General features: G+C 43.5%; 1 protein-coding gene across 3 annotated transcripts; it reads right to left on the reverse strand.

The window, feature by feature from the left end:
- Positions 1-3,782: 3,782 nt before the first annotated feature.
- On the reverse strand, positions 3,783-13,610 carry CZH5orf63 (chromosome Z C5orf63 homolog). Of its 3 annotated transcripts, XM_065661835.1 has the most exons (5): positions 13,290-13,540; positions 10,030-10,103; positions 8,947-9,067; positions 5,920-5,976; positions 3,783-5,178 (listed from the first exon to the last, which is right to left on the reverse strand). In XM_065661835.1, the coding sequence occupies exons 3-5, from the start codon at positions 9,061-9,063 to the stop codon at positions 4,999-5,001; spliced, it is 354 nt and encodes a 117-aa protein (XP_065517907.1). In that variant the 5' UTR covers positions 9,064-9,067; positions 10,030-10,103; positions 13,290-13,540; the 3' UTR covers positions 3,783-4,998. The 3 variants fall into 3 exon arrangements, with proteins under 3 accessions (XP_065517907.1, XP_065517908.1, XP_065517905.1); XM_065661836.1 differs by lacking the exons at positions 10,030-10,103; positions 13,290-13,540 and adding an exon at positions 13,547-13,610; XM_065661833.1 differs by lacking the exon at positions 10,030-10,103.
- Positions 13,611-16,744: the final 3,134 nt, after the last annotated feature.

Raw genomic sequence — 16,744 nt, forward strand, 5'->3', positions numbered from 1 at the left:
GGGTGCACTCAGTTCCCTCATCCAGGTCATTGATGAAAATATTAAACAGCACCGGTCCCAGCACCGACCCCTGAGGAACTCCACTAGTCACAGACCTCCAGCTAGATTCTGCGCCATTGACCACAACTCTCTGCCTTCTTCCTTTCAACCAGTTCTCGATCCACCTCACTACTTGATCGTCAAGCCCACACTTCCTCAGCTTATCTATGAGGATGCTGTGGGAGACAGTATCAAATGCCTTACTGAAATCAAGAAAAACCACATCTACCGCTCTACCATCATCCCTCCACCTAGTCACTTCCTCATAGAAGGCTATAAGGTTGGTCATACATGACTTCCCCCTCATAAAACCATGTTGGCTGTTCTTAATGACCCCCTCATCCTTGATATGCCTAGTGATGGAGTCAAGAATAAGTTGTTCCATCATCTTTCCAGGGATGGAGGTAAGGCTGACCGGTCTATAATTACCCGGGTCCTCCTTCTTGCCCTTCTTATAGATTGGTGTGACCTTTGCCATCCGCCAATCCTCAGGCACCTCGCCCATTTCCCACGACTTACCAAAGATGATGGAAAGTGGCCTAGCAATGACCTCCGCCAGCTCCCTCAGCACCCGTGGGTGCATTCCATCCGGACCCATCGATTTACAGATGTCCAGTTTGCATAGCTGATCCCTAACCCAATCCTCATCTACCAAAGCAAACTCCTCCTTTGTCCTGACTCCTTCTGGGGCTATAGAAATCCGGGGCCCTCGGGGAGAGTCTGCAGGAGTAAAGACAGAGGCAAAGAAGGCATTCAGCACCTCTGCCTTCTTTATATCCTCTGTCTCCAGGGTACCCACTTCGTTCAGCAGTGGGCCTATATTGCCTCTTGTTTTAGTTTTATTTGCTATGTATTTGAAGAAGCCCTTTCTATTGTCTTTAACCCGACTAGCAAGATTGAGTTCCAAGGAGGCCTTAGCTGTCCTAATTGCCTCCCTACATCCTCTAACAACTGTCCTATATTCCTCCCAAGCGGCCAGCCCCTCCTTCCATAATCCATAGATTCTCCTTTTCCACTTGAGTTTGCCCAGCAGCTCCTTGTTTAACCACGCCGGTCTCCTAGATCCCTTACTTGACTTCCTACTCATTGGGACGCTCCGATCCTGAGCTTGGAAGAAGCGGTCCTTGAATGCTAACCAACTATCTTGAGCCCCTTTACCGCCTAGTACACTTTCCCATGAGACTTCCCTTAGCAGTTGACTGAAGAGGCCAAAGTTGGCCCTTCGGAAATCCAGAACTGTGGCTTTGCTAGGTATTCTATTCCTCCCACACAGGATCCTAAACTCCACCATCTCATGGTCACTGCAGCCAAGGCTGCCATTGACCGTCACCACTTCGACCAAACCCTCCTTGTTGGCGAGTACTAAATCTAGCAGCGCTGCTCCCCTAGTTGGTACGTCCACCATTTGCATTAAGAAATTATCATCAATGCACTCGAGGAACCTCCTAGACTGTGAATGACTGGCTGTGTGAGTCTTCCAGCAAATATCGGGGTAATTAAAGTCCCCCACGACGACTAAGGCATGTAGTCGTGAGGCTACTTCCAGTTGCCTGTAGAAAGCCTCATCAACTCCTTCGTCCTGATCAGGAGGTCTGTAATAGACCCCCACAACTGTATCACCCGTGCCAGTTAGCCCCTTGATTCGTACCCACAGACATTCCACTTGCTCCTCATCCGACCCCGGACAGAACTCAATACATTCTAGTTGCTCTCTCACGTAAAGAGCAACTCCACCACCTCGCTTCGCTGACCTGTCTTTCCTAAAAAGGACATAGCCATCCATGACCACATTCCAGTCATGTGAACTGTCCCACCATGTCTCTGTAATCGCCACTAGATCATAACCTTTAGCCCGCACACAGACTTCTAACTCCTCCTGTTTATTCCCCATGCTGCGTGCATTGGTGTACAGGCATTTCAGGGAGCCAGTCCTAGTACTCTTTTTCCCCTGCGGGACAGGGTCTAAAGAGCTATCCTTTCCCACAAGTGAAACAAGAGATTGATAGTCCTCCTTAGCCCGCCATCCTTCAATCCCTAGCATGTTCCTCTTGGGCTTGTCCCCAACAGGCCCAGTTAAATCCCCTCCCCCCTTCCTAACTAGTTTAAAGCCCTGTCAATAAGCCCTGCTAACTCCTGCTCCAAAACCCTTTTTTTTCTCTGGGACTGGTGTATCCCGCCTGTCACCAGCAAACCAGGTGTCCCATACAGCAGCCCGTGACTGAAAAACCCAAACCCCTGCCTTTGGCACCAGTCACGTAGCCATACATTAACCTGCAGAGTCTTCTTATATATCCCTTCACCCTCGCTTGCAACAGGTATGGAGGCAAACACCACTTGCGCTCCAGACCCTTTAACCAGCCGTCCCAGGGCCCTGTAGTCTCTCTTCATCGCCCTTACGTTCCTCGTAATAATTTCGTCACTGCCAACCTGAAAAACCAGCAGTGGGTAGTAGTCAGACGGCTGCACCAGTTCAGAGAGCTTCTTTTTAACATCTCTAATCCGAGCCCCAGGCAGGCAGCAGACCTCCCTGTGTGGTGGATCCGGTCGACAAATGGGCCCTTCTGTTCCCCTCAGAAGGGAGTCACCCACCACAATTACTCTTCTTTTCTTCTTGGTTGGGGAAGTTCTGAGGCATGTGGGTGAGTGACTAGCCCTGGGTGACTCACTAGATAGATTTGCCTCACCATCTCCATTCACCTGGCCCTGAATTTCCAAGACCTCGTACCTGTTATTCAAGGGCAACTGGGAGGGAGGAAGGGATTGTGAGGGTTTTCGCTTACCTCTCCGAGGAGGAACCTCCCTCCATCCATCCTTGTCCATTAAGCTCTCTCCTTCTGTCTGATGGTAGGAGGGAAGGGGATCCATATCTTGTTGAACCACTTCCCTCTGCCCTTGCCTTAGGGTGTGGTTCCACCAATCTATTTCACTTTCACACTCTCTAATGGCTCTCAACCTTTCTACCTCCTCCCTCAGTTCAGCCACCTGCCTGAGCAGGTCATTTATTTGCTCACAGCGAACACAAGCAGTGTCACTGGCTCCCTCCAATACAAGTGCCAGGCTCAGGCATTCGCTGCAGCCAGAGACCTGCACAGCTGCATGTCTGCAGGAAGGCTCAGTCTGGATTCATGGGGTTACTTACTTTCGTTTTACATTTCGAAATTGGTAGCATTCAGAGAGCCATGTCTGGAGTTAATAAATGCTGTTTTCATTGCAGATTCGGTTCTTTTGATTCAATTGTAGTTCACACTATTTTTATTTTTTCTTGTCACTGAGTACCTCAGGCACTAAAGAGCTCACAGTTTTCTGTAGTAGATAAAACAGGCTTACATGCAACATATGTTCATGCCATTAGAAAAATAAACTATTCAGTGTTCTTGTGTTGGTAACAACTGTATCAAATTGTGATGACTTTTCTATAGATATGACTTGGCTTCAGTGAAACTATGCTATCTTATCAAGTGTCCTTTTAATTTATAGTAAATGGCCTCTTCTCCATTTCAAATGAACACTTGGGATAGTCTCCTAGACTTCTTCAAGGAAGTCTCTTGCACACCTGCAGCTTGCATGTATTAACAGTCTCGAAACACTGTGATGGGTTGACCCTGTCTGGATGCCTGGTGCCATCAAAGCCGCTGTATCACTCACGTCCCCAGCTGGACAGGGGAGAGAAAATACAACCTAAGGCTCACAGGTCAAGATACGGACCCAAAGAGATCACTCACCAGGTACTGTCATAGGCAAAACAGACTCAACTTGATGAAATTTATTACCAATCAAATCAGAATAGGATGGTAAGAAACAAAAATAAATCTTGAAAACACCTTCTCCCCACTCCTCCCTTCTTCTTGGACTTACCTTTACTCTGAAATTCTCTACCTCCTCCCCATGAATACTTCAGGGTGATGGGGAAAGGGGGCTGTGGTCAGCTCTGCCACTCCCTCTTCCTCAGGAGGACTTCTCACACTCTGCCCCTGCTCCGGTGTGAAGTCCCTCCCACGGAAGACAGTTCTTCACAAAATTCTCCAACATGAGTCCTTCCCACAGGCTGCAGTTCTTCATGAACTCCTCCAGCGTGGGTCGCTCCCACAGCGTGCAGTCCTTCAGGAACAGACTGCTCCAGCATGAGTCCCCCACAGGGTCACAAATCCTGCCAGCAAACATGCTCCAGCGCAGGCTCCTCTCTCCATGGAGCCATAGGTCCTCCTCCAGCATGGACTTCACATGGGGTCACAGCCTCCTTAAAGCATACCCCTGCTCCAGTGTGGGTTCCTTCACAGGCTGCAGGTGGAGATCTGCTCCACCATGGAGACAGCCTGCCTCACCATGGTCCTTACCACAGGCAAATCTCTGCTCCAGTGCCTGGAGAACCTCTTCCCCTCCTTCTTCATTGGCCTTAGTGTCTGCAGAGCTGTTTCTCTCACATATTCTCATGCCTTTCTCTTGCTGCAATTGCCCAGATTCCTTCACACCCTACAGCCCTCTTTCTAACTATGCTACCCATGAGGTGCTACCACCCTCACTGATGGGCTCAACCTTGGCCAGCAGCAGGTCTGTCTTGGAGCCAGGTGGCACTGGCTCTATGGGACAGAGGGAAAGCTTATGGCAGCTTCTCACAGAAGGCACCCTATAGCCATCCCTCACCTCACCCCCTCCTGCTACCAAAACCTTGCCATGCAAACCCACTATAAACACATTTCTCTTTATCTGCTGCTCCACAGCAGCATTTATTCTCTCAGTGGAAAGTCAGCCTAGGATAGCATCAAATAAACAGTACAGAACTGACACTGGTGCAGTGGGGCTGGATGATTAATATAAAAATAGAATTCAAGCCACACAAGTTTTTTAGGACACTGGTGCCATACGTTCTAAGAAACGTAACGCCAGATGACGAATACTGCTTTTCACACAATTTATCTTGTACAGTCCTTTCAGGTTCACACCATAGCAGATGCATTTTCTTTACTGTTTTCCATCATTTTGCAACTCCAGCTTCAGAAGCTGGTCCTCAAACTTTTGAATGTCTACTTTATGCTTCATTAGGAACTTCCCATTTAAATGAAAAACGGGTATGTCATATTTGTATTCATCATACCATGCCGAGTTTTCTGGAAGGGTAATATCCACCTCCTGCAAAATAAACTGTCACAGAAAAAAAGTGTTAGTACCTACTGGACACTGAGAAACAACACCTGGTTTTATTTTTTTGGTAAATGCAAGGCTGTTTCCTTGGTGCTTTTGGATTTATTCTTCCATGTTGTAGACAACTACCCATTCTGTGGGTACAAAATGTATGTAGCCACAATCCTTGGCCATGTGTCTGCAAAGGACTCTCTCCCTAGCAGAGGATGATATTCTTGGTCCTGTGTGCAGAGCCATTCTCCTGTGAGCACCAGCCACAACAAATGTGCAGCTGGCAACACATGGCTGCTTATTAGGCAGCAGAATGCAAGACCACTTAATGCTTCTGTTAACAGTTTCTTCAAGAAAGAGATCAAGATCTGTTTGAAGAATGGCAAAAATTGCAGTCACATACAGTTCAAATATTTGAAAGCCCACTTACTAACATCCTTCACAAATTATTATCTGCTTTATAAAAATTGAAAACTCCTCTATCAGATGAGGCAATAGGATTTACAAAAGCTGTGGTTTTAAATTGTGACAAGGTGCATATTGGTTTAGTTTGCCAATACGTATTTGAGTAGCATTGTCACAAAATGCTTTTGGATAATGAGTTTTATTGAAATAAGTACTGAAATTGTCTTGAAGAGTAACCCACGAAAGCACTGCAAATAAATCCATGTAATTTTCTTTTACAAATAAAGAATCCTGATTAACTGTCCTTTCTATACAGAAAATGTAGGCAACATTGCAATACATTACCCTTCTCTTATATGGTTCAAGCAGTTCTTTTGCGTCGTCACATAGAGGGCATGGTTTCTAAAGAAAAAAAATTCAGACCAATTTAAAGCACACAGTAGACCACACAGATCATTTGTACTGTAAAGTAACAGACACTGACAGGAGTGATCATTAGTGTAAATGTGGGTTCTGCCCCCGTAACACCCTGTCTTAACACTTTCTAAATTTATTTATCAGTGCAACATGGATAAAACAAAAGCTATTCAGCCAAAGTATTTAATTATTTCTTATTTGCTATTACTTTTCTCATAGTGCAAGTGAACAGCTTTCAACGGCTTTTCTAAAGGCTGATTCAAGGGCATATTTTGAAAGATCATGCACAGATCCCTTCTTTTGGTCAGCAGCAATGGATATTCAAAGCTGAAAACAACTGCAGCTACCAGTCTTGACAGAAAAATTTCCCTTGACAGAAGGGGAATGAGGAAGTAATTTCTAATCAGATTGAGTCACTAGGGTCAATTCAAATATCTAAAGATGGTGATTTAAGATGACCTGATGGTTATCTTTGCCTGAAAGGAATTAAGCATGATCCTCCAACCCGCAGGAAGTACTGTCAAACAGCTGCAGTGTTTTGACCTGTTATGGGGTCAAAGAAAACATGTCATTTTTTAAAATTCCTTAGTCTTCCACTACAGGAAGCTACTCTACAGCTGACTTCTGCTGGGCATGCATCATGATTATTAGATTAGTGAGTACATGAAGAAGTAACTCACATGAAGGCGTGCTGATTCCATGACTGTAATGCCAGAGTCTGGCATATAATTCACACAGGAAAGCATATGAAGGTGATGGCTCTGTTTTACTGCCATAAAATACCTTCTCCTTTTCCTCCCACTTAAAGTCTTCCTAGGGCTTGTTTAAACATGGAGTCAATCCTCCACATCAGTTTTGTAACATGCCAGGCTCCTAACAGTTAAAGTAGGATACACTTGATTCCCCTAGGTCTGTGGAGAGCTTTCTACTGAAACAGTCACATAAAAGCATTTGACAAACTAAGCTGACTCTTAGCAAAGAATACGTTTTTACTCCTGGAACTATTTTAAAATCAGACTGTGAACTATGTTAACTAAAAGTGAAATCTGTTCAAAAGGTCCATTTATATTAGTACATCGTTTTCAACAGAACAGTACAATAGTAGGTTTCTGCCATCACCTGCTTTATGTTAATTTGTAATAGAGCTGCCTAGATAAAACCGTGTTGGACAACCTTCTCCCTTAGATGTATGTTACAATGGCAACAGGAACTCCCACTGCTGAGGTAGTAAAAACCCCTTCCTTAAGTGACATGCAGTGCTGACAGCTGGATCCATTAGACAATGCACACAGTGGGAGGGACAGTTTTATTTCTACAGATAATTGCCATTTATGCTGCATACTTAGGCTGCAGTTTTGTGGTCACTCTAAGCTGGCACTGATGCTGAAGGAAGCAAACACATCTTCCTGTCACTGCTTCTTTTGTGCTGGCATAAGCACTCAAACAGCTGTACAGCAGAGCTAGACAGGAGAATTGACCTGAGTTAACAGCAACCTTCCCTCCCCCCAAAAAAAAGTTGGTGTTTTTTTTCTTTTTAAGAGGGAGCAGTTGTTGCACAAATGCTTGTGCTGGCATAAAAGGAGCCTATGAAGAGAAAACCATTTGGCAGTGCTAGCTTCTACCAGTCTGAAGTGGCTGCAGAAGTCACAGCTCCCTTCTGCCTTCACCTCCTTTCTCCTTACTTTTAAAAATAGGAAGAAGAGACAAATCAGTTAATTAGAATAAACTAAGAGTACAAATTAGATTTATTTTTCAAGTAGCCTGCATTTTGTTTTGCAATTGCCAGTGGTATCAGACATGAAAAATATTTTAAGTTTAAAACACACTCAGAAGAGGATACTTTAGAGAACTACATGAATACTGCTATTAGAAAATTTGATTTCATACAGTGTCTTACTAGTTAGAAATTTAAAGACACAGATATTAGACAAAGAGCTTTTTCCCAACAATTAATCCAAAGGTAAGCTCATTATTCCCTTATCACATTTGTATTATGAATGAGCTGATGTTGAATCAGGCCGGGGGGGAGAGAGCTGTAACTTGAAACCATAGTTCTTGTATCACATATAGATTAATAAACAGATTTTTTAACCTATTCATATGCCACGCCATTTAAACACTCCTTTACTAGTAGGAAAGGAATGAACCAACATTATGAAAGGGGAGGAAATTATTTTAGTTGCAACCATCTCCAACAAACATGACCATACTGATGTCAACATTCAGTGCTTTGCATTTCTAGTTACTCTGCTCTCTAAGACTAAATAAACCATACAAAGGCAGTATAGCCCACCATATGCCATTCCATCTAAAAGTGCAGAAGACCTCTGCAGGTAATAACAGTTCACAAATGACCATTCCTGCTCATCACCTCTCTTTTATAAACATGTTTAAGGATCCTGTCTGCTCATACCACAGATAAACCTTTACCTGCATTTTATTCCTACTAACATTATAGCCAATAAAGCAAAAAGAGGATAAAGCACAACCTGCTTTTTCCTCATATGCTACTAACACTACTTGGATATATTTTCAGTCTCACAGGTGATGCTGAAAGTAAACATGAATGTTTTGAAGAGCTTACTTCAGCTGTTGATGCTTGTCCTGGACAGATTATGCATAAGAACTCATCTTTGCTCTCCATTTCGAGGATGAAACAGTGGCCACTAGAGAACAATTTTCAACTAGTAAATGGACTGTAGTGTCACTAAGACACAATTATCTTGAAATCTTCATTTACTGGTTGATAATTACTTTCTTGCTTTAGTGACAGCAGGACTATGCTGTAAAGCCTAGTGTAAAAGACACCACTGAACTGAAGTGTGTAGTATTAGAATACTACACAAATATTATGGGGACAAAAAGCACAGCAAAGCCCTTTCGTGTGGGATTCATATATATCAAAACTGATAAATACGTAGTCTTGCCTAGTTTTATTCTATAAACAACTTTTACCTTGGTGAATAAAGTCAGCACTGGCTTATTTGCACTGGCGGAACAAAGTGGTCTCCCCAGTGGACTGTACGAATGTCTTGCTAGTTGTAATGTTCTACTCAGAATACATAGCATCATTGTCCTGTTAAGGCAAAAATAAAATCTTTAATTGTTTTGTGGCAATTATAGCTCATGAAATTTAATGTTAAGATAAATGTGATGCTTCAGTTGCAGTTCTAAAATACACACGATCCGATAACTTCCCCAGGATTTTTATGCTCACAGTATCTACACATTAATCAGAGAAATAGTTTACTATGCAGCACAGCAGAACTTTTGTGTGGCTCTGGCTCAGAAATGTAGTTCCATTTAAAAAAAACCCCACAAACCCCAACACTGTGTTTTCTTACTCTTCTAAATTCCCTAACACAAATGCTGACATAAATGCATTATGCTGTTTCAACTGCATAGATGTCAGTAAAAATTACGATATTAACAAAATGCAAAGTGCTGTGCTTTGAACCTAGTAATCTTGCTGAAGCGCTTGACATAGTCTACTTACTCAAATTATTCCATCAAGAAACTAATCTCTACCTAATCAGAACATTAATATAATGCTTTATGCAGTGAAAAAAAAGCTGCGGCCAAGACAATTTAACTTGGTAATATTAAAAGCATGCACATTGCCCCAAGTCCTTCCTGCAACAGCAAATTATTTCTTCAAAGATATTGATAGGTCTGCAATTCCTTTGGGAGAGTTTAAGTAAACTTCATGTTGAAGCATGCCATGCTGGAGTCTTGCAGTCATGTATTTATAGTAACACTAACAGTGCTTCCTCCAAGCTTGTGTTTTAATGGGACTTTTATGAGGCATTTTAAGACTGAAAGGCAAAAAACAGAAGCAAAAGGGAGTCTGCACAAAGACCTGGCATCAGAATTTACACTGGGCAAATCGAGTCCCTTCTGTATAACGCCAAACTGCTTCTATTTAGTTTCTGTTCAGGCATGACCAGCCAACTGTATCCTGGGTGCATCAAAAGGACAGTGTAAAGCAAGTTGACAGAGACGATTCTCCCCCTCTACTTCACACTCATGAGACCTCACCTGCAGTACTGTGTCCAACTCTGTGGTCCCCAGCATAAGAAACGTGGAGCTGTTAGAGCGAGTCCAGAGGATGGCTACAAAGATGATCAGAGGGCTAGAACACCTCTCCTGTAAAGACAGGCTGCTGAGAGTTTGGCTTGTTCAGTCTGAAGAAGGCTCAGGGGAGACCTTAGAGCAACCCTCCAGTACCTAAAGGGGTCTACAAGAAATCTGGGGAGGGACTTCTTTACAAAGGCTGGTAGTGGTAGGACAAGGGGGAATGGCTTCAGACTGAAATAGGGGAGATTTAGATTAGACATTAGGAAGAAATTCTTCACTGTAAGGGTGGTGAGACACTGGCACAGGTTGCCCAGAGAAGCTGTGGCTGCCCCATTCCTCTACCCTCTGGTAAATTTGAGTCCTCTTGATTCCCACCAAAACTTCAACTGAAGGGGAACGAGTAAGACAATATCAGAACCTAAGCTTCTAGATCTCACAAAAAGAAATAAGGTATCACAATGACTTACTTCCTTACTAGTTTTAAATAATTATAAGCAACACTACCTTTGGAATTCAGGAGCAAATCTTTGCTGACCAGTACTTCTACTGAAGTAACAGTCTGCTGTTTCCAGAGTTAGCTTAAGACTGACTGGATGTTTTTTGTAAATAAGTTCGGGAAAACAGAGTCCTGTTGTCAATTTATTCACCTATGTAGAATGATACTAAGGCTATACAGGAATGCCACTTCCAAAAAGCCTCAAAGGACTAATCCCACTCATAAAATGACTCCACTCTCCATCCAGGCCCTAGTCATGCTCTGCTCATCCATTAGCATAAATCAGACTGAGATACTTGGCCCTGAGTGAGGGTGAGATACTGTCAGATGGCATCATGTTCCCACAGTACAGATGACACAGCTTGACCTCCCTGAGCTGCTGAAGCCCAGCTGCCAAACAGCATCATTAGGAAGCAGTCAGACCTGCTTGCTGAATTTAACCTGGGCTATAGCATGGTGCAACTTCAGCAGAATTTACTAATCTTATATATTTGGATTATGTAAAAAGGCTGCAGATAAAACCAAATCACAGTGGTTTTGCACAAACACTGAAGGGTGCTAACATAGTGAAGGGTTAAGTATAGTTGCTATTGATCAGGAGGTGAAGAAAGCAAATACCCTATCGCTCACTAGGCAAATCTACTGCAGCAGTTCCATTTCTCTGAACAGCACCCCAGGGCCACATGGGTGTTTAGTGCATGCACACTACCATCATGTGAACAAGTGGGTTCTCAACACTGGCCTGCGCTAAGCTGAGCAACACTTCTGGAATGCAGAGCTCTAACCTAAGAGGTCACCTCCATGCTGGTTTCATTGCTGGGAGAAAGTGTCCCACTGATGCCCTTTAGGCATTCACATCCAGCTCACATCTGTATCATATGTATCTTTTGTTAACAAGAAACTAAACTGCTAAAAGCACACACAAAATCTTTCAATGTAGTTGTTCTGGAGCCCAATTTAACCTACCCCCCACTAATTGTAACAATTTCTTTGCAGAACAAATTTAATATGTAAATGTAAAAAAGGATGCTTGTGAACTTCAGAACTTACCCTTCCCTACACTGCAATGCTACAGAATGATTTAATAAATGATGCTTGCAAGTCTGGACATTTCCCATGCTGTATTTCGCAAAGCCAAATTGGACTAATTTCCTGTTAACAGAATTTCCATCACTTAATAAATCCTCATCTGCTGGAAAAATATGATGTGACTCTAAAAGTAGCCATTATTTAGATGAGATAATTACCTGTATAAACCTCATCTTAACACCAGTCAAGGAACGACAAGCATGGCTGATTTCCTCTCCAACTATGTAAGTTTTAATGATGCTATATGCTCTTAAATAATCTCATCTTCAAGCCACCAATATATTCTTGCCCTGTGGTTCTGAATGTTTTATATGCATAATTACCAACATATTTGGACAGGATTATGTTGTGTTTTCCATGGATCTGTATACATACACACAACCATGAAATTATTATAAACTTGCAGGCATTTGTCTGTATATACTTTACATTCATGTCGTATCTGATCTTGGAACCCTAACCTGGGTTTGGCAGAATATCGGGTTCACATGGACAAATCACACCTCTTTCTGCAAGTAACATATCAGGAACATGGAAAATATTACATTGAAAATGTCCTAGTTATTTTCTACCTATTTGTCTTAAAGAAACCTTGTGTCTATTAAACTGACTCCTACCTGCCATTTAATCCTAGGTGTAGGAGTATCAAGTGAAAGACAATGGGGAAAGCAAGCAGATGCAAAGACAAGAACACTTCCTGAGGACCCAAGTTAGTGGTGGTTTAAAACAGACTTTTTTTGCTGTCCCTCATTCAAAACCAGCTTTGGTCTTCAAGGAAAGCAAACTTGCTAGGAGTCTGCTGTTGCCAGTTTGATTCCTTACCAAAGAAAAGCTGAACATGAAAACATGGTGCCATAGTGAGAGACCAAGGAGAACATGTGAGTAGGGACACCAAATCCTTCAGCTGTCGAGATTCCAGCTAGGCTTTTACCTCACGCGCTGTTCAGAGGAGGTGTGCAAAATACAGGAAAATCCTGAACTTCTTTTTGCAAACACATGTAGCTCCTCAGGTCTTTAGGGAAGAATCAGATTTTTACATCGACTCAAAATTCAAAAACGTCATGACTAATACACCTGTTTCTGTGAGGCGTTCTTGCCTATCAACTGATACATATTTCTAGGCATTTTCTCCTCCAAACTACTTACTATGGTAAACAAGGGGTAAATGTCACAAACCCACTGCATTCCATCCCAGAAAAGATTAAAAGTATGATTTCCTGCTAGTGTGCAAAGAATTCTGTTTAGTGATCCCTCCAGTGGTATTCACTCTAGACTCTGGACCTGTACTCCAAATTTCGGAACTAAAGCCCACTCAATAGGTTGCTGTAATGGCCACGAGCCTATTTCTGAAGCCTAAAGAATCTGCGTATACAAGGAACCATTGCCATACAGTGAAATTATAGCAGTTTAAAAGCCTATTTTAAGCATCTCTATCTGAAAACGTTCCAGCCGAGTGATCCATTACCCCAACGGCCAACTTCACCAAGTTGGGTAAAAAGTGCACCCAGCGGTCTTCTCTTCATCATCTCCTGTAATGGGAAAGCCTCGTTTCTCTTGGTGGTATTTTCTAAAGCAATAATGCCCTCTACAGACAGAGTCAACGCCCATTAAACAAACCAGACCCCAAGAGTCTTACCCGCACCGCGGCCCAAAGATCACCGCCCCGCTCCGCCACCCAGCTCTATGCTCTCGGCCTCCTCCACCCCGCTGCCAGCGAGGAACCCTGGCCAGCCCTAAGGCCCGCGACCGTCGCACATGCGCCGACAGCGCCGAGAAGGCTCCTGCGGCCACTGCCTAAGCCCGCGGCCTGGCGCGGCCCGTCCCGGCGCGCTGCAGCAGCCGGCGCTAAGCCGGGCGCAGCTCCCGGCCGGAGCCGGGCCTACGAGCACCCACCTCCCGCGGGCCGCGCCTGGCCTTCCGGCGGCGCCGGCGCGGAGCGGACGCCTGCCTCCCGCCACTGCCGCGCCCCCTGCTGGTGGCCTGCCGCGGCGCCCGCCCCTCGCCTCGCCTCCCTTCAGCAGCCGGCCTGTCCCCAGCCCGCCTGGGCCCCCAGGGCTCCGGCGCCCCTTTCGGAGGGGCATCGTCAGCTGCCCCGAGCCCTCCGCCTGCCCGCGTGTCTCTCCCGTCGCCAGAGGCAGCCCTGCAGGAGTCTCGCTGGCGGGAGGCGGTTGCCCTGGTTCCTGCGGGTGAGCCCCGGGGCCGCAGGCGCCCCTGCAGCCGGCCCTGGCTTTGTAGGAGCTGGGAGCTCCGCTCTAACTGGGCGACCCTTTTTCAGTGCCGGAGAGGGGTTTTGGCTTGCAGCCTCCACGCCGTACCGCCCTGAGCTACCCTGCTTCTCCGACTCCTTGCCCTCCGTTGTGTATCGGGCAGTACCGATCTGCCTCATCGTGTTCTTCTCCATCCCGAACGGGTGCGCAGGGCCACGATTTTGGCCACCCACTCAGGCTGACAAAGGAGTATCTCCAGACATATGCAGGCAAACCCTACCTTTCAGTGTGTAGCATTAAAGCACAATGGGTCACAACAACGAAAGCACACAGGGATCACAAGGGAATGATACAGGGAAAATGCCCTGAGAAATTTTAGGCAGCAAAAGTAGAAAGGCAGAAATTTCTCCAAAGCAGAGCACCAGTCCTCCAGTTCTTTTGCTCATGATGCTTCTGTTGGCTTCAAATGGAGTAAGTGGGGTTTAATTTTATTTCTTTCCTTTGAAATTGCAGTAAGTTTAACGTAATAGAAGAAAGTAATCGACCTAGATTGTCTTTTTGACAGTATGTATTTCAGTTTTAGTGACTCAAGCAGCAGCAATGTAGATAAAATAGATTTTTATTGAAGACATGATATGTTGTTTTTTTTTAATTTTTACCTTTAAAATTCAGTGCAGGCAGCAAGTATAGTCATAATTGAGTGTAACATTGGGCAAAAGAATGGGAGACTACAGACATCCGTTCCAAACATGATACTCTGCTATTTTCGTTAACAGCTTGAAGCATTACACAGTATGTGAGCTAAGCAAATTAGTGGGTGATGTGAAGCTGGGCTCAAACAATAAGATTTTGAGGCATATGAATAAAGCCAAATTAAACAAATTAAATATATTAATAAATCTAAATTAAAGAGGCTCAAATTAACATAATGGGATTCAACAAAAGCAGGAAAAGTACTGATTTTAAGAAGTTACCAAGCTGACAATCTTAGGGAAGAGGTCTTTCCATGCTGAAATGAATAGCCACATTCTTGTCTGAAAATCTGATTTGTCCCTTCCATTGTGACAGACATTTGGCCACAGGAGAGAGTCCCTGCTTAAAGAAGTGTGTAGTGTGCCCCTCTTTGCTCTTGATACTCTGTTTGACTACTGTGTGGTGTTTTAGTTGTCAGCTGTGTTCATTTTCCTTTCTTCAGAAAAGAGAAAGGAAAGGTTATTATTTTTTTAAATAAAACCCAGCAAGCATTTGCTGCTGGGGAATGAAAGCTGTAGGCTCATTTTTTTTAGTTGCTGCATTTCCATCAGGATTTTGGTTATGCTTTTTATTTTGGTTGTGCTTTTGTAGTTGTTCTTAGGCTCAGAGTGCGAGACAAATCTTCTGGGGTGTAGTCTCAAGCCAGCTTCCCCTCTTCATCTGTGCTTTTAGAAGTACAACAGCATGTAGTAGGAAGGCCCTCCAGGAGAGCAGTCTTACCCTGCTGACATGATGAATCTAATTAACTAGCAGACTAAACTAACACGAGGATTAGTCAGCTCTGGATCCTACTGACTCATTTTCAACTACTATCTTAATCCCTTCTGTTGAACAGAGATGTAACAGTGGCAACTGACACTGCTCATTTTTGTATCAACATCAGAAAATCCAGTATCAGACTTTGGCATTTGGCATTGGTATACACTAGACCTGTCACTAGACCTGTCAAGCCTCACATGAAGGAATCACTGAACTGGATCCCACCTGGCTTCTAATTTCTGAGAAGGGTTTGAAGGAAAACATTTAGGGAGTGAGCAATGTCACCAAAGGCTGGTTGAAAAGCAGTGGTAAGTAAAGAAATACGCATGTTCAAAATTAGTTTTCTCACTCTTACTCCAAAAATTAGTCTGGCCCACTCTGGGATATCCATCTAGCATTTCCAAAGGAAGCTAGAGGAGATAGGCACACGGTCCCCAAGCTGATAACTTTATTCAAGCAGAATTGCTGCTGAAGTTAAGTGGTGTTCTGGCCATGTTTCTTTCCTGATTCCAGTGTGATTGTCATGGTACCTAACCCAGTTCAATGACTAACTAAACAACTAAAAGGCCTCACTGAGGTAATTATTCAAAATGGCATTCATTTGACTGTTTACTGTTTGCAAGAGAGAAATATTTTTCAAGAGCTTTCAGTCTTTCATGTTTCTGTGTTTAGGTCTATCTGGTGCAGGTAGGTTTCACCCTTAAACCAGGTTGTTTATAATCTGGGATAAATATGTGGGGGGGGGAAAAAAAAAGTCAGGGTTCCTTATACTACAGACTTCTGTAACAAGTATTTACTTCTTTAAAATGCTTTGTAATTGACCAGCTTCGCTTTGATAGCATTGGTACAGCATTGTGGATAGTTCAGCACAAAACTACCTTTGGTTTTAATACATTACTTATGTGATGAATCTTTTTTAATGATCATAGCAATTTGAGGAGGAAAATATAATATTACAGATGCAGAAAGAATTATTACCTTAGAACACATGATACTATTGCTGTGTTTAGGATAAGATGAATAGCTGTAAATTTTCCTGTTTAAAAAATATCTGAAAGTAATGCAAATCCACTGTATTTTTCATTCTGGCACACAGGATATGCTTTAAATAGCAAGAGCAGTTAGGACTCAATGGCTAAATTTGCTGCATAGTCATCCTGCTGTAGTGCACAAGTCTTCCTGTCTTTTTTTGAACATCTCTTAAATGAAGTATGGGCATGCTTACACAATTTTGGACTAAAAAGAATATATGTTGTGATGAATTGCTGTTCCAAATAGCCTTCAAATAGGTTCCTTTCCAGATTTCTTTGTTATTTCCCTGGTATTTTGACTTACTATATTGTTTCTCATTTTTGTATCTGGTGTATATCAC

The sequence above is a fragment of the Lathamus discolor genome, chromosome Z (genome assembly GCF_037157495.1).
Source record: "Lathamus discolor isolate bLatDis1 chromosome Z, bLatDis1.hap1, whole genome shotgun sequence".
Lineage (NCBI taxonomy): Eukaryota > Metazoa > Chordata > Aves > Psittaciformes > Psittacidae > Lathamus > Lathamus discolor.

Excerpts from the sequence above, each read along its gene's own strand:
- CZH5orf63 (XM_065661836.1), bottom strand. The coding sequence starts at position 9,063 with ATGATGCTATGTATTCTGAGTAGAACATTACAACTAGCAAGACATTCG. Across the intron at positions 5,977-8,946 it reads TGCTGACTTTATTCACCAAG|AAACCATGCCCTCTATGTGA; the intron begins GTAAAAGTTGTT and ends TTTTTTCTTTAG. Across the intron at positions 5,179-5,919 it reads TTGAACCATATAAGAGAAGG|TTTATTTTGCAGGAGGTGGA; the intron begins GTAATGTATTGC and ends TTTCTGTGACAG.